Below are 21,721 nucleotides of genomic sequence, written 5' to 3'. Positions count from 1 at the left end.
GTTGAAATTGGAAAAAGAATCTAAAGCTTAACTTTTTTTATACACGGACTAATGGCTGACAATCCCACAAAACTAACCGTCACAGTCGACAAATAGATCTCAAAATTCCCCTCAAAAAAACTTCTTTTATTTCTCCATTCTGATTTTTTTGTCAAAAAATTTTGTTTTCATTATTTATGGATCAGTTGCTTGATTTATTGGACAGTACTTTGAAAACTTTATTACTAATAACTGAGATAAGATAAAAAAGGCCTCGTGCAAATGTATTCAAAAACACAAAAGAAAAAAAAATGAAGCTGAAAGAAACAAATTTAAACTATTAATTTTGACATATTTCAGTATTTTTGTACCATTTTTCAATATTCTACAAGCATTATGACGCGTTCGTTCTACCGAACAGTTATTTGATACGTGATCTCGATTTGTGACACGTGATCTCTGGATGCCAATCAAACTTCAAATTCCTTTAGCAGTAGGAATCGAAAGTTTCGTCGTCTCGAAAGAAATCCCCATGCAAAGTTTTAACTCAATCGGACTTCGGGAAGTCGTCCTTTATAGCGGTGAAAGTTTCACCTTACCACTCTCATGCAGAGTCACAAACCAACACTATTCATTTGTAAAAAACGTAATGTTCGTGTGTATCCTGAATATTTTAAAATTTCAAAAAAATCATATGTTTTTATTCACACATTGGCCTACTGTGCGGTAGAACGAACAGTAAAAAACTCGGTTGTGGAAAATTGGGAAGAAGTTTTTTCACTTTTTTTTCTTGATTACAACAATACAACAATACTACAGTCATACCTCGATATAAGGCAACCTCGATATAACGTAACTCGATATAACGTAACTTTTTAAATTGAAATTGAAAATAAATGATACAGCAACTGTTTTGGGCTATAAATTGCTTCAAAAAAATGTTTGTAGTATGTTTTGGAACCAATGCGAAAATTGTCCAAAATGGGCATAAGGAAGGTTTAAAAATACTAATAGGTGATGGAAAATATGTTTTCACGCATTCTTCAGTAACAATTCAGTCTTGCATCAATTAAAAAAAAATTGTTTGCTTGTTGAAATTTTCTCTAAATGGGCATAAGAAAGGTTTGAAAATACTGATAGGTGATGTAAAATAGGTTTTCGCGCATCTGTAAGTAACAACCAACAGTCTTGCATCAATTAACAAAACTTTTTTTTGCTTGTTGAAAATTTTCCTGAATGGGCATGAGAATGGTTTGAAAATACTGATAGGTGATGGTAAATAGGTTTTCACGCATCTTTGTGACCTCTTGTATCAATCGAAAAAAATATTTTTTTTGCTTCTGAAAATATTTCTAAATGGGCGTGAGAAAGGTTTAAAAATACTGATAGGTTATGGAAAATAGGTTTTCGCGCATCTTTGAGTAACCATTAACAATCTTGCATAAATTGAAAAAAAAATGTTTTGCTTCGATATAACGTCATGAAAATAAAAATAAAGTTGCCTTATATCGAGGTATGACTGTAGTACATAACGGATTAATTTTAAGTTTCTCAAAAATAAAATTTAAAAGAAAAACAACTTTTATCTTCGTAAATAGAAAGAGTATTTATTAAGAATTTTGTTAGTCAAAAATGACACATGAGCTTTTTTTAAGTTATTCAAACGTGAGTAAAGTTTAATTTAAACCAAGAATGGTCGATATTCGACGTTAGCTCATTTGGCATAGTTTTCATCTTATATACTAAGCGCTGTTATATTATGCTCTATGAAAAATATGCTCTATACAAGCAGAATAATGGTTGATAGCCATAGTGGCCGGTAGTTGCTACTTCGGAGGCCTCAACGATAATTGTTCATCCAGTTGCTTTAGTGGCGCCGACCACTACCAGAGCCGCCACCACCACTGTTATCGATAAAATTGTTCCACGATTTTCAATTTGATTGGTAACCAAGTCGTAAAAGTCGTTATTTTAAAAAATTGTCTTCGACAATGCCGTTCATGGGTGGTGGTCCTTTTATGAATATGAACAAACTGTGATTGGCATGGTGGGTGGCACGTTAGATGGCATACTGTTTTTCACCTGCAAAAACAACACATGAAACAGCAATAAGATATGTATTATGACAATCAAATACCGTCTGTAATTATTTTGTATCCTTATCAAAATCAAAGCCCTGTCTGTCTGTCAGTCAACACCCAACTAACGAATGGCAGGTTTCGTCAGCAAACCAAACAAGCCGAAATATCCTCACAATTTTTTGAGAATTGTAACAATTAGCGGTACATTCCGCTGTAATCAGCTCCTACGGCACTGGCCCCCATAAAACGTTGATATTGGTGTGATCGACGAACTTGGAGGTATTTCAACCGGTGGATCTAAAATGCAAATGTTTTAGTTAAAAGAAAGTAGTTTTTTTTCTATCAAGTTAACCTTTTTGTAATAATTTCGGTGTCGCCAACGGTCCTGCATCCTGATCACTGAAATAGGTCTTTTTGCTCATTAGACCTGCCTTGTAAATTTTAATAAGCCATCGTCAATCAGTGATGCAACAACTTTGCTTGTTCGTTGGGTTAAACGTATAAACATTCGCCGTTTTCGTGGGGGAATAATCTAGTATGACGTTTCAACTAAGTTTACTGGCTTAAAGGATATTGCTGATAGCACTAACAAAACGATTCAAATATCCGGCAACGATTTCAGCAAATTTTTTCATCACTCAACCCTTCACTAGAAAAGAAACTTTGTCCAATTTATCCGATTTTCTTCACACGAAATAACCAAAACAACTCGCGGCGATGGCGATTCACAACTTTCGATTGCCTTTTCATTTTAGCAAATCGAGTAGCACAAAAGTTTTTTATTTAACAGTTCACTAAAAAACAAATCTTCTTCGGCTTATTCGATTAAAAAAGAAAAACAATTTACATAAAACAGCAGAAAAACGAGAAAAAACTACCGGCGCCGGCGATTCGTAAAGCGATACGTACAGCGATTCGCAACTTTTGACTGACGTTTACGAACGAGAGCAAAAAGAATACGGATACGCATACGTACGTAAACAAGAATGACACGTTCGTACGAAAGCAACGATGTTCGAAAGCTCGAATTGGTTAGAACGAATCGGATTCGTATGTGTTCGTATCGCATTCGTACGCCGCTGCTGCTTTCGTACGAAAGCGATACGGCCGTAAACAAGAATAAGGGTGATTATCTTGTTGTTTCTCATGCAAAAAAGATGATAAACATGTTACTTCATGTTTATACATAATGAAATACTTAATTTAGTTTAGATATTTCGGCTTTTTCTTGCAAAATTTGCAGCTCGGCTACTAAGTGGTCCATTAAAGGCAGTTATACCCTATCTAGGCACTGCCTACTGCACGCACTTGTACCTTGCTGCCATGAAGGCTGGGCGACTCCATCATTTTTTTTCATTCGATGGAGGCGCATGGTGTTTCATCATCATACGCACCAGTGCAAGAGATTACAAGATAAAAAGGCTGAGAGAAGAGGGTGAATAAAAACAAAACTAAACTACTTGGTAGTAATATTGCTTGTTTTGTTTTATTCTTCAACTAGTCCTACGGTTTTTGTTTTTCATGTTGCTGTCTTCTGTTCACTCAACTTGGACCGTGCGTGAATCGCGGAGAATTAGCACTGATGCTGATGCTGTTACCTATTTTTGATAGTTTTCTTTTTTTTTGTCAAAGTTTCGGTAGTCCTTTTTTCCGTTTTGCTGTCGTAAGAACATGTTGCCTTAAAAGGTTCTCCAGTGTGTAAAGTTCATGTGCAGTCTATTTAGTATTTGTATTTTTTTTTGTTTCGCTTTTTACTTTGTTCGGTAAATTCTATAATGTTCAGAGCGACTCCGCGTGTGTGCTAATTACAGCTTTGCCATGCTTACAATACGATGCAGATTTTTGTTGTTTTTTTTTTTTTTTGTTTCGAAATTTTATTTACCCGATTCGAGTGTTACATTATGAGTAGATGAGTATGTGTTTGTGTGTGTATTTTGTTATAACTTTCTTATACACGAGGTGGTGTAACTTTGAAGCGTAAAGGTAATACGTTTTCCAGTAGTTTAAGGGTTTGTTCGTTTAGAATTATTGTTTAGTTTATTTGTTTCTAAGCAGAGGATATTTTAGTTTACTGTTCTTGTTAACATTTCGTAGCTCTCTAAATAATTAGGTTGTTTTTTTCTTCTCTATATTTAACAGGTTAGTTCTACAAGTGAGTGTGAGTGGTATTCAATGCGTTGCGTTCGCCAATAGATAACCTACCATGTACGTGTACGTGTGTAAATATACATCTGGAAGACTATATAACAATAGATTATAGATGAAACAGCAGTTGGTTAGTTCTCGAGGAGAACTCTGTATTACGTGAAATATCTGCAACAGCAAAGAACCTAGGGAAACAAATTTCCTAAATACTACTAACAACGAGGCGCTAAAACGAAGGCTACTAGTGTTTACTGTTTTTTTTTTGTGATACAATAGTTCACTGTGTTGAGATTTGGCACATCTAAGTCGTTCGAAATGTGCATCTATGATGCACAAACAATTTGTTTTTTATTTTATGTTTTTCTTTCGAATAGTTTTCTACGATGTGTCTTCATTGAACTTAGTTGTTCGCTAAATGTGCTAAATGTAACTCCTAGTGAGATCAACATCAAAATCGTTTCTGACTAGTGCACTTTTCTCAGAAAGATACTCCCTAGGTTTAGGCAACAGGCGTAGTTAGGCGCAATGATTTGATGAACATCTGACTTATCTAGATAAGTTATGGTATTTTATACTCAGTACTGATTCGTTAGCTTTAGAAGTGAATATGATTGTTCAGCGCATGATAAATCGGCGAAAACTTTCTCTTTCTTCCTGCTAGATTCGAAACTCAGAAGCGGCTTTCAAAGAAAAAGAAAATAAAACAACCAAAACGTCAAATCAATAAATGATATTCTCTATATTACTTACTATTATGATTCAGTAAGACGACTTGCTGCTTTCCGACATGCTTAAAAACGAACAAATTCCCTTAACAGTGAGTACACTGATGGTTAATTTTTTTTTTCTTAGAAACTTAACCTCAACTTTGAAATCGAACCCTGCTCTCACACATCTGCCCGCGGCTTAACATAAATCCCTAACAAATACTAACATACCTGTCTAGCAACGATAGCCGCAAACGCGCGTGCGTTAGACGGCAATTAGAATATAAACAAAATGAAGTAAAAAAACAAAACAAAATTTACACAAATTTAAGCAAACGTTTAAACCTTACACCGAAAAAGCAAAATAAACAATGCTTGGCTTGCTTCGGTTTCTGACTATGATAACTATTTTTATTCCAAGCGCGGCTTCGCGTCAACGACGCGTTAGTTTTTTGATTTATTGTTAACGTACAGCATCCACTAACCACTAAACTTTAAACTAAATCATGCTTGCTTCCGTCTTACTACTCTTCACTGTAAATGTGTGTTGCGTGTGTGTGTTTTTTCCAGATTATCATTTGTTTTTTTTTTCTAAGCTTCTACTCACATCTTACCCAAACTCTTACATCCGTTTTCACCCTTTTACAATAGATAGCATGTAGAAAAAAATCGTTCTATAGTTCTAGTAAAAATCATAGGCGCGAGTGACTAAGTTCATTTTCTATGAATTTTTCTGTTTTCTGTTTTTTCAATTATTAGCGTTATCCACTGACAACGGTCGTAACCTAACGGCTAAACTAAACAAAGGGACTCGTAATCCACACTCTATAATAGAAAAAACAAAACGCAAAACACTAGCTCTATCTAATGTTTTTCCTTTGTCTTTACACTAACGGCTTAAATAAATAATAACTTTTTCAACAGAAAAAAAATGCAATTTTGGTTTGTTTGAAGTGTACAAAAAACTAGTTCTGCAAAATTCTATTATTTCTTTTTTGCTTTCTCATCTTCCATCGGTAGAATGTCAACAATGTTGGAATTTTCAGTGCCAAACTTTGTGGTAAGTTTTAAATATTTTCTACAAGGACATCTAAACCAAAGCCGTCGCGATTTCCTTTTTTCCTCCGACTGAAATATGCTTCGTTTTTTGTTTCGGCTTCCTCATTCCTCCCTGCACAATTTTATTTAGTTTTTTTTTTTACAAACATTGGGGATTTCAGCAAACTAGACTATGAAGTTGGCAAACCCATCTCCGATTTTTGTGAAACTTTGGGAGTTTGGTGACATTGGAAATTTAAGCATTTTTTCAAGAGCAAAATCTAAATTTTTTACTCTAAAGCTATGGAATCTATGAAAATTGATAATTCGATTTAGAGTGCCACCAACTGTAGCCAAACTAACAAAGTTTCATGTTAGAGGGCAGCAACCAACGGTTAGCTGGATTGGCGTAAAATCCCTTTCACAACGCAGGATTCAAGCTTAGGAAATAAATGAGTTATAATTTCATGTCGTACTGTCGAGTTCAAGCGAAAAGTTTCCTGTACTATAAACGTCCAAACGTCTAATGTGAAAAAAAATGGCTTCCTGGAAGTGTGATCCGAGTAGCCACTTTTAAACACGAAACACATTTGAACGAAAGGGAATTCTACGACTCAACTGACTCAGTTATCCCCCGTAGCTTCAACCAGGCTTTAGCCCCGTGGTATCTCTACTGCTCGGTACCGACCGCACCTTGCGACTCCCGGGACGATGCGTCGAGGCCGGAGCGTCGCCTTTCGGCACTATATTACCGTACCCAGGAGGCCTTCTTCTTGAACTTTTTCAGCATCCTAGCCGACGAGGGTTTGCTCTTCTTTGGCGGCGACGGCGACGAATACTGGCTCAGATCATCCGGCATGTAGTAGTTTCGGAACGGTGGCTGAGCCGGCTGACTAGCGACCACGCTGCTGTAGCCCGACGGAGGCGTACTCTCTGTGGACGCTTGCTGGTACGGTGACTGGTGACCGGAATCGTACGGCGTCGATGCAGGTCTTTTCAGCGATGACGACGGCGTTCCGGACTGACTGGTGGTAGATGAGGCATAATCGGTAATACCGGCCAGATTGAGTAGCGCATCAACACCGGCCTGACGACGCTGCTCTTCCAGATCATCCGCTGCCGGCAGGTTTTGGCTGTTCACATAAAAGACACAATCAGTAACATATGTGTCATTATTAATGGAAACTCTTCGAACCAACCTTTCCTCACTGCTCTCGTAGGCAGCATCGGATAAAGTTCCATTGCTGATATTGTCACTGTTGGCTTGACTCGAGCGACCACTAGCTCCGGATGTTTGGATGCCACCACCTGCTGAGTAGGTATGATCTTCGCTTGGCGAAGTAGTAATTACCGGTGGAGTTCTACAAAATCAACAACGGTTAACAAAAAATCCACAACTAGAATGCAATAAAACCTACCCATTCTGGAATCCCTCGGTGAAAATTTTTGGTCCGTGCTTCAGTGCCAACATGGCAGTCGCTGCATTAACATCATCGATCGTGTCTGCACTCCAGTCGCGACCAGCCGCGTCATTTGTCTGAACGCCCGACGCAGCACCCACAAAGACAGCACTAGCTATTGCTTCAGGCGGAGGAGGTCCACCGTGAGGGTGATGAAGATAAGTCACGTGGTAGGGTCCGTGGACCGAGGAAGGCTGCGGTAGATCGCCATCATAGTCTATTGGCGTCGATGATCGACTGAAGTCATCTCCATCCAGATCCGGATGTTGCAAACCATGCAGATGATGCGCATGAGCTCCATTCTGAGCCTCCCCTGGGGCTAAACGACTAGCGAGGTATGGAAAGTTGTCCTGCCGGAATAAGCCAAATGTCATACCCCAACCATAATCTTTACTGTAAATAAACGTACCTTGGAATAGCTACTGCCAACACTACTGGTGGGACTATCCGTAGATCGTTGATGCTGCTGCTGTTGTTGCGCTTGCATCGCCTTATAGGTTGTCTTATCAATTCCCGATCCAGAGTGGAAAGGTGACCGCGACAGAGCCTGAATCAAATTGGGCCGGTACTGGGGCTCCACCATCCACAGGGATCCTTTTCCCAGGTTCTGCAAAGACGAGTCCTATTTCAATTGCAGGGAATTTGAAAATCCATTTCGAAACAAATACAATCAGAAACCTACCGCCGCTTTTTCCACCTTCTGGAAACACTTGTTCAGGGACAAGTTATGCCGCACGCTGTTCTTCCACCCGGTCGGTGCCGTTTTGAAGTACGGAAAGTGATGCACAATCCAGGCGTAGATTTCCTTTACCGGGAGTGCCTTTTGCTGACAGTTTTCGATCGCCATAAAAATCAGTGAACTGAATCGAATTGAGAAAAAAGGTAAATTAACACCTCTTTGAAGCATTTTCCGTATTCAATAACTTACCTAAAACTGAACGGTGGCTTACTGTGGACGTGAACCTGCGGATCGTATGGCACGTTGGTCGGATGTTTCGACTTTGGAGGTGATAGTTTTGCGGGTGAATGTTGACCACTGCCGACGGATGTTGGCTGCGGGGACGAAAGCGATGGCGGCGGCACCAGTGGATAAATACCGGTCATGCTCCCGCTGCCGTTCATATGCTGGGGCGAAAGTGGCGGAGATGACGGGGGCTTCATGGTGGTCAGCGTTCCGTAGTTACTGCTGTAGTCGTCGTTGCCGGCGTTCGTCGGTGAAACAGCCAGCTGATAACCATTCTTGACTGGTGCCGAAGGATACGGGCGATCTTCGACGATTTCACCTTCTTCGTATTTGATTGCACTAGGGGAAGAAGAGGAGCTCCGCTATAAAATAGGTGTTTGGGAAGAATAATTTGTGGACTAACCTTGGCTGCTGTTTAATCGGGGTAACGTAGGAGTTGCTGACCTTTTTGAGCTGTTTTACGTGCTCCTCTCGCAGGTACTTCTTGTGAAAGTGCTGATGAGGCGTACTATTGCCACTGTTGCTTCCGCTGTGAGCCACTGGTGGGGCAACTTGGCCAGAGGAGCCAGCCGGCGAAGGTGCAGAGTTGTACAGTGACGAACTGGACGACGGAGGTGAAGAAGAGGACGCACAGGAAACCGTCGATGAGGGTGATTTCAGCTCTTTCTCTTCACCGCTGATAACCGGGTATTCGACGATGGTTTCGCCACTGATTGTGGTGATGGTTCGCGCATTTCCGTGGCCCAATTGGAACGTGTGGTGACTGGTAGCGGTCGTTCCGGCCGGAGCTGTTCGTGCAACGGGATGGATTGTTTCCGTGCAGTAGACGCCTATGCTCTGAAAGGTGAAGAAATACAATCATTTTTTGGTACGATGAAAGTGAAGCCACAACTAACCTGATCGGATGACGAGTTAGCGGAGGACGTATTGTCCTCCGAGACACTAGAATCTTCGACAAAATCACTGGTCGGAGAGAGGTGACCGCCAACCTGGCGGCTGGGGCTGTCCGGTAAAGAAACGGGAACTTTTGATAGGTTTATACCTGCAAGAGAGAGTGGTTTGTTTCTTAGTATTTTATTTTGTTTAAGATAAATTTTTATCTAGATTTAGATAAATAACAAAAACGGCATTGATTGAATCGGTAATACTTCTTCTTCTTCTTCTTCTTCTTCTTCTTCTTATTCTTGAATACTAGAGCTGAGGTGACTCGTGCTATTCTGTTTTATTTGAAACAGACTTCGCAGCCAACTGTTACACTAACACTAACATTCTCTCCCAAGCCGGGGTTCGAAAATACGACGACTATCTTGTTAGGCCAGCAACGTACCTCGAGGCCAGCTGCGAGATAACTTGAAGACTTGAAACTGACTTGAAACCAGGCTTCGAAATGGTCACGGTAGAACCACTTTTCATTGCGATAATCGTCTTTTTCTTACTCTGACGCTACCAAGGCTCGCTGTCTGAATACATTCTTAAACAAAAATGTCGAATGAGTATCGCCATCACGACGTTATTTTCCTAAAACGTATTTTGACATTTTTTCTAGAAATGAGAATTACGCACGTTGAGTGCGTGTATTCTGGAGATTATTTATATCATTGATCTTGTAATAATATTTCTCAACATAAATGAACGAAGTAGACAGAAAAAGGCCGAAATAACATCGCTAAAAGATTGACAGTGTGCATCTCTTCGATACGCGAGTGTCGTTTGACTATCCTTCTCTTTCTGTGAGCTGAGCGGCGATGGTTTGGTTATTTAACATTTACGAGCGAAAGCCGACAGTGACGCACGCTAAGGAAGCGAGATCAAATGAAAATGGTGACCGTTTACAAGCCTGCTTGAAACTAACTATGTACAAAACGTTGTCAATGTTTGTGCAGTTCGGAACAGTTAGAATAACACGGTGCTTCCACAGACCGTTATTATAAAAAAAATGCACCAAAGAATCTGAGTACGCCATTCGATTCGTTATGACGTCCAGAATCTCTCGTCAAAATTTCAAAATCATCGTACGGCACATTTTTGAGTAATGCCCTATTGAGGGTCGTAAAGTACAAAAAAGTGATATTAACACGACGAATTACTCAATGTAAAGCACGGTTTTCAGCCATAATTTCATGAAACAACTTCCAAAATAGTTTCTACACATTCCAAGTATTATATTTTAAGACGTTTACAATTGGTGGAAAGATTTATTTCAAAATCCCAAAGTGCACAGTGGTCTAAATTCGAAAAATTGTGATCGTTCTAGATTTGACTATGAAAAATTGATTTTATGTACTCAATGTCTTCAGCAAAATTGTTTCATAGAACAAGGCCTTACTTTTGGCGTTTTTGGTTTTTCGATCAATCCACCTAACAGTTAGATAAATAAAATATTTTTCTAATTTCCAATATACCGGATTGCTTCCTTCAGCAAAGTTGTGGAAAATTTTATAATAAAAACAATTGCTGAATACTGCGATGTCCTATCTGTACGTTGAACACGACAAAATAGAGTTTTTTGCGGAACACCCCTCCTTAAAATCAGTTTTTTGTCTATAATTTCGTCTGTAGTGGTCAAAACAATGCTAAATGTTCTAAGAATTTATGCATTCAACTAAGTTTTCTTCAAGACTTTGTAAAATTTATTGTTTTGACAACAGGACAGGATCATATACCTTGCAATAGAAAACATACTATTTGGCCTATACAAGAGCCTGTTTCAGCCGGATCCGCTCATAATAGTTCTAGACAGCGACAACAGCAGTCGTCCTTCCTTAGCAGCAGCACTAGCCCTGTGGTTGGTCACCAGGTCTCAGGAGCAGCGCGGTTTTTCTCAGCGTGTGTCGCCAGACAGCCATTATTCCCCCCGTGTTGGGGCAGCATGAAGATTGCCATCAGGAAATCCAATTTCGGAAATCAAAATGCCTTTTTCAAGGCAAATAAACAAGTCATTGAAAGTTAATAGTTTTTGTCAACGCAAGCAAGCATTCTGTGTTGCATCCTAGCAATTCAAATTTGTCGCACCCGTCTAATTTACTGAATGTGAAATAGCTTCCACAGTGCATGTTGTCCGTGTATCTTAATTCCACCAATGTTAGGGCAGCTCAAAGGTTGGAATTAGCAACCGATTTTGAACCGCAACATGCTTTTTTCAAGGCAAATAAAAAAATAATTGAAGGTTAATAATTTTCTGGCATCAACACAAGCAGACATTCTGTGCGGGATGCAATCAAATTCTGTTGTAGTTGTCTAATTTTCACTTTATTTAGTAAACTCCCCACTGTAACGGCAGCGCAAACGCTGCGATCAGCATAACCGACATTGAATAATAAATTGCCCTGTTAGAACGCATTCACAAAAGCAGTTAGTTCGACTATGCAGAGCTAATATGAAGTCGATTCAATCAATCAGTATAAACAGAACTTCGTCGTCTCCCAGCTGCCAAGTTGCAACATGATGCAACACGCAACAGCGAGCAAACGAAATCGCTTGATGTTACAAACCGCAATAAGATACGGGTTAAAACCGTTGCGTGTGTGAGAGCACCATCGGTGTTTATTCGCTGGATACACTATCTACTGTCTAATGAACGCAATAATCTGCTTACAAGCGACACGGGAACGGGAACATTTTCTTCAACAAAGCTGCGCAACACGACACAGAACATGTTGTTTTGTTGCTTCAATGAGAGTGCTATCGGTCCGGCTCGACAAGAAATCATTTTTGTGCATCCGTGCTACGAAACTGAGGAAAAACTTTAGAAACTGAAAAAAGAGGTGGAGCTTATCAAATGATCGCTCTGAGCCGGAATGAAGTCACACATATTTTTCAAGTTGTGTCATTCCACCACCTACGAAAAATAATTCATTCCTATTTTCATCCCTATATAAGAGCCTGTTTCAGCCGGAGTCGCTCATAATAGTTCTAGACTGCGACAACACCAGTCGTCCTTCCTTAGCAGCAGCACTAGCCCTGTGGTTGGTCACCACGTCTCAGGAGCAGCGCGGTTTTTCTCAGCGTGTGTCGCCAGACAGCCATTATTCCCCCCGTGTTGGGGCAGCATGAAGATTGCCATCAGGAAATCCAATTTTGGAAATCAAAATGCCTTTTTGAAGGCAAATAAACAAGTCATTGAAAGTTAATAATTTTATTCAACGCAAGCAAGTATTCTGTGTTGCATCCTAGCAATTTAAATTTGTCGCACCCGTCTTATTTACTGAATGTGAAATAGCTTCCACAGTGCATGTTGTCCGTGTATCTTAATTCCCCCAATGTTAGGGCAGCTCAAAGGTTGTAATTAGCAACCGATTTTGAACCGCAAAATGCTTTTTTCAAGGCAAATAAAAAAATAATTGAAGGGTAATAATTTTCTGGCATCAACACAAGCAGACATTCTGTGCGGGATGCAATCAAATTCTGTTGTAGTTGTTCAATTTTTACTTTATTTAGTAATCCCCCCACTGTAGGGGCAGCGCAAAGGCTGCGATCAGCATGACCAACTTTGAATAACAAACGGTTAACGTTTATTCACTAAAAATTCATCCAATTCAAAACAGGTTTTGTCTGAGTACAATAATTTGCACAAAAAGACATTAAAAATTTTACCGCATTATTAGACGCGTTTCTCCAGTCATGCCTCGTGAACGTGAAGGTTCCCTATCACAGACATAGATTTCGTGCTCCAGCACGTTACAACACGTGGAAATCGTCTTTTTACTAGTCCTGCCCATAATTCAAAAATTGGCTAATATGCCATTTTTACCAAAATCGAGAAAACAGTTTCTCGTGATGGTACACACCCTAAACAAGGTCCCTACGGAAGCCGATTGTCAAAAAATGCATTTGGGAAGGCAGCAAACGTGAAACAATTTTGGCTAATATCCAGAATAATTGAGAATTTGGCCAAGATCTAATATCCAATTTGAACCTGTGGCATGTTCACGAACCAGTGTATTATTACTGAACTGTGTTTCTTCTAACTTTCGAAAGTGTGTTGTAGCTTGGTGGTTACTGGCGACAGGTGAGCGATCGTAAGGCCATTGCATCAAATTTGACTTTTTCACGAAGAATATTTGATGCTACAAGAATTTATTTGTTGTACTGCGAAACCCAATGATCAAAACGTGTGACTGTTTCCTTCTGTCATAAACCTTAACATTTAAAAAAATGATAATTAGCTCTTTGATTAGGAGTATTATTAATAAAGATAAGATTCAGATTTCATTTTGTATTTGATGAGAAAAAATAGGAAAGTGGATTGTGAGATTACCATGAATAATAATATTTTCGTTATATTATTATATTGCCGCACGTAACAATTGTCTCGTCGTCCTTTTCATCCTCACTTGTGCTTCCGTGTTGTTTTATTGAATTTAAAACCATTTGCATCACCAACGAGTACGATATAATTCACATCGTATGGATATTAGCCGAATTGCACACCGTTTTGTCAACTGACCTTTCGTTTATAATTGAAAAAAAAAACGGCTACTGTGTTAAAAATATGTGGCGGATGGAATTTTTCTACAGATTTCTCTGTTTCAACTCAACGGCAAGGGTCCAGCATATATGAAGGGTGACATACTCAATAAAAAAGTTGTCATGAGCAGTCAAAATATGTTGTACCGATAAAAAACTTTCAAAGGCGTTTTTCTCGATTTGATGCCTACGGCATATTAGCCAATTTTTGAATTATGGGCAGTAGTGCAACATTTCTTGGAAGTGTTTTATTATTCTCGGGTAAGAGACTACGAGTGCATTTATTGCATTTATTGAGAAATCCATCGGAAGTGTATTCAGTGCTATGTCTAAATATATGAACGCCAAATACAGGCGTGATGCTCGGAAACGCGCGAAGGACCAGCATGGGGGAAGTTCATCGAAGAAACCAAGTATCAGTACGGAGGTCAATTTAAAAGCAGCCAGAGGTAACACGTGTCCAACCTCTGGTTGGGACGCTGGAGAAGGGCCTTCTACTAGTGGTAGTAGAAATCGAACCATTTTTAGGACAACCAAACAAATGAATTGAAGATTTAATATTTTCTTGTTCTGAGCTTTAACCAAAAGTTAATTGTCTTAATTTGAATTCACATGTACATATAACTCTGACTGTTGAAACTTGTTTGCGCCGCAAAGAGTTTGTACTTTTCCTGTTCAGTGAGGTCGTATTTATATGTGCAAACTGAAATTGAGTAGTACTTCAACTTCGTTTGCACAGAATTTTCAATACTGCCAATGAGCGGTCAACATTTATTTACTAGGAAAAATGACTGACACGCAAGCAGCCGGGTTATCTTTCTTGTAGAAGTATTCCACTTCAACCTTGCGGTCGTGGCTTTGCACACAACCTTCCTGTGATTTTTTTATAATAACGGTCTGTGGGAGCACCGTGATATACCTATTTGGGAACTACAACAAAACAAAACCGACAGTAATTCGAAAAATAAGCTGTGCAGATCAAAGTATGCTTTGCTACTAACTTACTAATCTAACCGGCTCTTATCATCAATTGACATGTCTGTAAATAGTTTGAAACAAACTTCTTTAGGACGGATATGGTCATTCCCTTCGACAATCGTGGAATGCTGTTCACAGGTGTCGCTACTGAGTTGCAGTCAGTCATCTTAAAACGTTTAAGAAATTCATCGATGTAACGCTGTTGATCCAAAATTACTGCATCTTCATCACAGGGGATCCGCATGCCCAAAATTTGTTTCGCTTCTCCGAGATATTTCATGTGAAATCTTGCCTTCAATTGTCTTTTCACGGACTCTACCCATTTTGGCTGGTTGTAGAACACCAGAAAATCATCAACGTAAACAGCAACAATAATCAATAATGCCGTCATCACAATTTCGTAGTACACGCACGGATCGAAACTGCAGCTTTAAGGCGCTGCACCGATCCGTCGGCGTTTGTTTTCAACTTATAAACCCATTTGCATTTCAGCGCCATTCGCCCTAGAGGAAACTCAGTTAAGTCCCAGGTTTTGTTGTTTTTCAAGGACCCGAATTCTGCTACCATCGCTTTCTGCCACGACTGTTAATCGCCGCAGCCTATTGCCTCTTCAAATGACTGGGGCTTGTAAATTTCCTGTTTTCACGGGATGTTTTAAAGAAAATAATCGCTGCGCCTGACCACATTGTGTGGATCCTTTTTTTGCGGAGGGATCGCTGGAGCTGGAGAAGACACCGTCACCACGATATCGTTTTTTGCTGCCGAAACCGACTATGGCAGCACCTTCGGTATCACCAAACGTGCTGTCGAGATCCGACTCGTCATCGCGGCTGTTATTGTTTAGCGTAGCGGATGCAGAAGTCACGGCTTCTTGATCGACTGGACTACAGCACTCTTACTGTACCCAATCCTCAACCAACTCAGCTGATTCGTTCGCAATCGATGACATCTCGGCTGGTATCCGACAAAAAACCCTGATTCGGATTTCACATCACATTTCTCCCTTTTGACTTTAGGGACATGACACATTACCTTTGCGCCGAATACTCGCAGCTCAAAAAGGTCCACCAAATACTGTCACTGGAGTCACAGTTAACCTCTTCGTCGGGGATCGGTTGATCAAAAATCCAGCAGTCGGACTCCGTTACACTACTGATTTTCACGTCATGGGGGATTTTGGCCTTAACTGCATCCGTGATAATCTTGGTCCCAGACGCCTTGAGGCCCATAATCATAGGCTCGTACCAATTTCAGAGAGCTTGTGACTGGTCAACATCAGCTGACTTCCCAAGTAACACGGTTAGTCTTTAATAAGTTTAGGTAATTGCTATATAACGAATCTCGTCACTATAACAATAACGTATAAACTTGTATACAACTTGTTAACAACTCAAAAAGCGCAAGGGGCGGAGCCAATATAAAACATATATTAAACTTCCAATGAATTGTTCACACGACTTATATAAAACAACTTTATAACGACTACAACCACCACTCTTACATTTCCAGTACCAACAAATGGTGGCCTGTTATTAATAGGTCATAAACAAATTGCACAAATGAGTTGAAATTTCACTCGCTGATGATTGTTTCTAATACATACAAAACAGATGACGCACGAAAATAATCATGGCTCTTCATTTGAGAAATTATCAAGACAATTCATTGATAGAATAGGGTGTTGGTATAGTGATTAAATACAATAAATCTACGTGCGATTTCAGATTTGTCGTGAATATTTGCCTTGTACTTCGTTAAAATTTACAATATGATAGTAATCAATATCTTTTTTTTTTTAAATTTGAAATAAAGAAAAAGTAACAGATGAATTCTAGAGAAATGAGCCTCAGGTATATATTTTCGATAGGATTATATTATGAAACGTGCCTTTAGCACAGAAAAATGGTGTTGTATATTATTTTAGCACGCCGCTTGCGCTAACGAGGCAGCCATGTTGATTATTAGCATTCGTTGAATGGGTACACCGATTGCCCAAAGATTTTGTCCGTTATATGACCACTATCTATAAAGTTTATTTCGGTAAAAATATTGCAAAATAATTGAAAAAAATGAACATTGAAACATCAAGGTGAACTAAGATGTCATGCACTATGTACTAATTATTTGAACTTTCTTACTCTTTTAGCAAACCACGCGAGGAGTAATTTCTGCCACAATTTGGAGATGGAGCGAGGCTATATAAAGCTAATACAATCAATAAAAAAATCGCCTTCACCATCTTGATTATTGTAGTAGAAAAAATAATGTAAAAACTCTTAACTAAACCACGCATTGAGTAATATGTTTTGAAACTTAAGTTAAACAGAAATATTTAAACATTGATCTGAGGTTATTAACGATGATCAAAATAATAATAATAAAACCGAAGATCGTTGAGCAAGACAAAAAAAAAGATTGAAACAAATCATGGCCGATCAAATCAAACAATTTTCTTGTTTTAAGTAAATTGAATGATAAATTCATTGATTATAATTTACTGTCAAATTTATTATTTATGTTTAATCAAACAAAAATTCCCTGGGTGTTTAAATATTTTATATAATTTTGAATATTATAACAGTATTTTTGATCTGCACTGTATTTGATGAAGAAGAAATAGTTCACACCATAAAATCACATTTACAACTGATTTAAAACTGAACAACAACTTTTGCGGCCATTTTTCAATTTTGTCTCCACTCTACGTTTTGCTGTCAAACACACATTCACCACTGTTGTCTCTCTTGCATTCTCAAGAAAAAAAAACGAGTTATAAACATGTTATACATCAGTTTTTACAGCAAATCGTAATGTATTTACTACTTCAACTTGTTATTTCGATTTAAAACATCATTCCGATTTAAAACATCAATGCTAGTGAATTAAAACCCAATGTTTTTCCTGCAACTTATTTATGACTTATTTATAACTTTACCCTTTCATTTTTTTCGTAAAAGATGTTGCATGTGTTACTTGGGTTACGTACTCCTCCATAGAACTGCACTCGAACAAGCCGAATACTGGTCAGTTTCCGCAACAAGCCAATTCTTCTGGTCATCCCGTCATCCTGGAATGCATTTTTCAAGTGCTCTCATGTCACTTATGCCGTTTCAGCACCTTGAACCAGACTTTGTCTCGTGTAACAGCGTCCCAAGTGCCTTCTCGAATCAAGAGCATCTTGGTGGCAAACGCCCACGTAGTTTTCCCGTCAACGAAGTCGTTCCGTCGCTGGTAACGTAATTCCACCTGCCGCACGAAACCTGGACCCAGTCCTTCCACCATCCTGTCTTCGGTTAGCATTTCTGTTATTACCAATTTCATTCAGCGACATTTTTGAAAAATATCTTGAGTTTCTCAACTTCTCACAGTGTGTGAAAAAATTTTCGCTTTTGTTATTTCAGTTACTACGCAGATTTAGGTCATTATGGAGCTAGCGTGGCTGTGCCCATAACCTAATAGAAACACGTTTAGTTTGCAGCAACTCTTAGCCTGTATTACACTCTTTGACCAGAAGGTCAAATATTTGACCATTAGACAAAGAGTGTACTACAGGCTTTAGAGTGAAGTAGTTTATTAAAAAACAAAGTCATGGCTTACTACTAACAGATTAAAAAATGCTAGAGTAAGCTCCTATATTGAAACTTAAAATGAATTCGGGTGCACCAGCGAGTTGTCGGCGAATTAGCTTATATTTAATTAATCTACAGCCAACTCCCCGTATCTGAATATTCTATATTTTGATATATCCTCTTAACTTGATAGTTCCGTTTCAAAATAACATGCACTCACAATCTTGTAGGGGAACTGCTCCATTATTCATCTCAGCCCGTATATTCATCTCATTCAACATGTAAACACAATTGAAAACACACAGTGCGTCTTGAACTGTCCTACAGATCAGACGTTTTTTCGGTTGCTTGTGGACTGGTCTTTGACTGCCTATAGCTTCAAAGTTTGTGTTTTGTCAGTGTGTCTTTTAAAGACTACCTGAAAGTTATCTCCCATCAGTCTTTCTCAAGACTACCTACTTTTAAATTTAACATTTGTTTTAACTTTTTTCGTATCACCTGAAATGGCTGGACGGAAAAAGAAACCTCGCATCGCTGCGGGGAGGAAAAGAGAGGCATCTCTTTCTGACACTTCGAGTGTCTGTAGTGACAATCCTTTTGATATTTTGCCTGAGCAAGAAGCTGGTGAAATGGAAGTTACCAATAATGAAACTATACAAAATATAAAATCTTTAAAAAAGGAGAAAGTTCCACCTATTGTGGTAACTATTTCTTCTGAATTTAATATATTCAAAAAGGAACTTTCAACGTTTGTTTCTGACGTTAAAGTTACCTATCAAATTGGCCGAAGAGGTGAATGCCGCTTATTAGCCGACTCAGTAAAGGGTCGTGATCGTCTTGTTCAGTATTTAACTGACAAGATGTACAAATTTTTTACATATGACACCAAGAACGCCAAGCCGTTCAAGGTTGTCTTGAAAGGTCTCACCAACGATCAAACCGTTGATGAGATCAAACTTACTTTAACAGAATTACTTGGCATAGCCCCTACCCAAGTAATTCTAATGAAACAAAAATCACGAGCCGAAAACAGTCAGAGAACTGGAATTTCCCTTGTTAATTATTTAATTCATTTTAACCGCAATGAGGTTAACAACTTAAAATTTTTTGAAAAAGCACATGCATTGTATAATGTGCGTGTAAAGTGGGAAATTTATAGGAAGTATGGCGGAGGTGAAAAGCATATCACCCAATGCCGTACTTGCCAACGTTATGGCCATGGTTCCAAATTCTGTAACATGGACCAAAAATGTCTTAATTGTGGAGACTCTTCTCACAAAAAGGACACATGTCCTGTGAAAGAGAGTAAAAATTTTCGCTGTGCGAATTGTAACGGCAACCATATGTAAAATTTTTATCAATGCCCAGTCCGTTTAGCAATTGTTAAGGCAAGGCAAGGTAAACAAAATTCAATTTCTCAATTAAAACCAACTTCAAAACAAAATTCTCCAAGCGTACCAGTGACGCATAGTTTACCTACTCCTTTGCATACCCGTTTAACTTATGCACAGGTTACAGGTAGTTCGAACATTATACCGCCTAGTGTTGGTAGTTCGAAAATGACCGTTAATATGGGTAAGCAAAACACGCTAGAAAATAATTGTACACCTATTACTCCAGCTAATATTGCTGCCGAAAATATTTTTTCTAATGTCAACTGCCTGGGGCCTATTACGGCAGGTAAACTTTCTTTTTTGCAACAGACAATGTTCGATCTTATGAACGCCATGTTTAAGGCAAAATCAATGTTTGAAGCCATTCAAATAGGCACAAATTATACTATTTAAATTGTTTCTAATTTAAAATTTAGCAATGATTTTAAATAAAACAATTAAAATATTAAATTGGAATGCTCGCTCATTGAAGGCCAATGAGAATGAGCTTTTTAACTTTTTAACAGTAAATAATGTGCATATTGCAATTATTACTGAAACATTTTTGAAACCTAACATAAAATTAAAATATGATCCCAATTACGTGGTTCATAGATATGATAGGATTCAGGGTTCCGGCGGTGGAGTTGCAATTGTTATTCATCGCCGAATCAAACATCGTGCTCTTCCCCATCTTGAGACGAAAGTTATTGAAACTTTGGGAATTGAAGTTTAAACTGAACTTGGGATTTTATTTATTGCCGCAGCATATTTACCATTTCAATGCACACGCGAACACAAAAATTATTTTAAAGGTGATTTACAAAAACTCACCAGAAATCGTTCGAAATTTTTCATAATCGGCGATTTTAACGCTAAACATCGTTCATGGAATAATTCTCAAAGTAATTCCAATGGCAAAATTTTATTCAATGATTGTTCTTCAGCATACTATTCTATTTTGTCTCCGAATAGTCCTACATGCTTTTCTTCTGTAAGAAACCCTTCAACAATTGATTTGGTGCTAACAGATCAAAGTCATGTATGTAGTGATTTGATCACACATGCTGACTTTGATTCTGACCATCTTCCAATAACTTTTTCTTTATCACATGAATCAGTTTTAAACCCTATGAGCTCTGTTTTTAATTATAACAAGGCTAATTGGGAAAGATACAAAACTCATATTGAGAGAAATTTCAATAATGAGCTTGATTTGCAAAACGAAGTGAATATTGATTCCGCTTTGGAAGCATTAAAATGTGCAATTGTTGATGCCAGGAATTATTCTGTTCCAAAGGCTCAAGTGAAATTTGATTCATCAATAATCGACGAAAATCTTCAACTTCGTTTGAAAAATGTCCGCAGACGTCAATATCAACGTTCTCGTGACCCTGTTTTCAAAACTATTTATAAAGATTTACAGAAAGAGATTAAACATAGATTTACTCTTCTGAGAAATCAAAATTTTGAGACTAAAGTTGAAAAATTAAAACCATATTCAAAACCATTTTGGAAGCTGTCGAAGATTCTTAAGAAACCTTCAAAGCCTATTCCAGTTTTAAAAGATGGTGAACGTTTTCTTGTATCCAATGAACAAAAGGCTCAAAGACTTGCTCAGCAGTTTGAGAGTGTTCATAACTCAAATTTGAATTTTGTGAGTCCAATTGAAAATGAAGTCACACGTCAATTTGATTTAATTTCTTCCCAGAATTTTTTACCTGCAGAAATAATTGAAACTAACTTGAATGAGATTAAATCAATTATTAAAAATTTCAAAAATATGAAAGCACCTGGTGACGATGGAATCTTTAATATACTAATCAAACATCTCCCTGAGAGCACAATGGAATTTTTAGTGAAAATTTTCAATTGCTGCTTCAAAATTGCATATTTTCCCAAATTATGGAAAAATGCAAAAATTACTCCCATTTTAAAACCGGATAAGAACCCAGCTGAAG

The 21,721-nt window shown here is 38.3% G+C and overlaps 1 protein-coding gene across 5 annotated transcripts in view; it reads right to left on the bottom strand.

The window, feature by feature from the left end:
- Positions 1-4,920: 4,920 nt before the first annotated feature.
- Positions 4,921-21,721, bottom strand: part of LOC129729594 (uncharacterized) — a 114,426-nt gene continuing 97,625 nt past the window's right edge. For 4 of the 5 annotated variants that reach the window (XM_055688282.1, XM_055688284.1, XM_055688283.1 and 1 more), the window contains 8 exons: positions 9,271-9,416; positions 8,778-9,211; positions 8,339-8,713; positions 8,093-8,270; positions 7,820-8,032; positions 7,369-7,760; positions 7,150-7,311; positions 4,921-7,083 (listed from right to left, as the gene is read on the bottom strand). In XM_055688282.1, the coding sequence (XP_055544257.1) occupies positions 6,699-7,083; positions 7,150-7,311; positions 7,369-7,760; positions 7,820-8,032; positions 8,093-8,270; positions 8,339-8,713; positions 8,778-9,211; positions 9,271-9,416 (2,285 nt within the window). In that variant the 3' untranslated portion in view covers positions 4,921-6,698. The remainder of the gene's footprint in view (positions 7,084-7,149; positions 7,312-7,368; positions 7,761-7,819; positions 8,033-8,092; positions 8,271-8,338; positions 8,714-8,777; positions 9,212-9,270; positions 9,417-21,721) is intronic. The other variant, XM_055688287.1, reaches the window with a different exon arrangement.

Source organism: Wyeomyia smithii, chromosome 3 (genome assembly GCF_029784165.1).
Source record: "Wyeomyia smithii strain HCP4-BCI-WySm-NY-G18 chromosome 3, ASM2978416v1, whole genome shotgun sequence".
Lineage (NCBI taxonomy): Eukaryota > Metazoa > Arthropoda > Insecta > Diptera > Culicidae > Wyeomyia > Wyeomyia smithii.
This window is presented reverse-complemented; position numbering and strand designations above follow the sequence as displayed.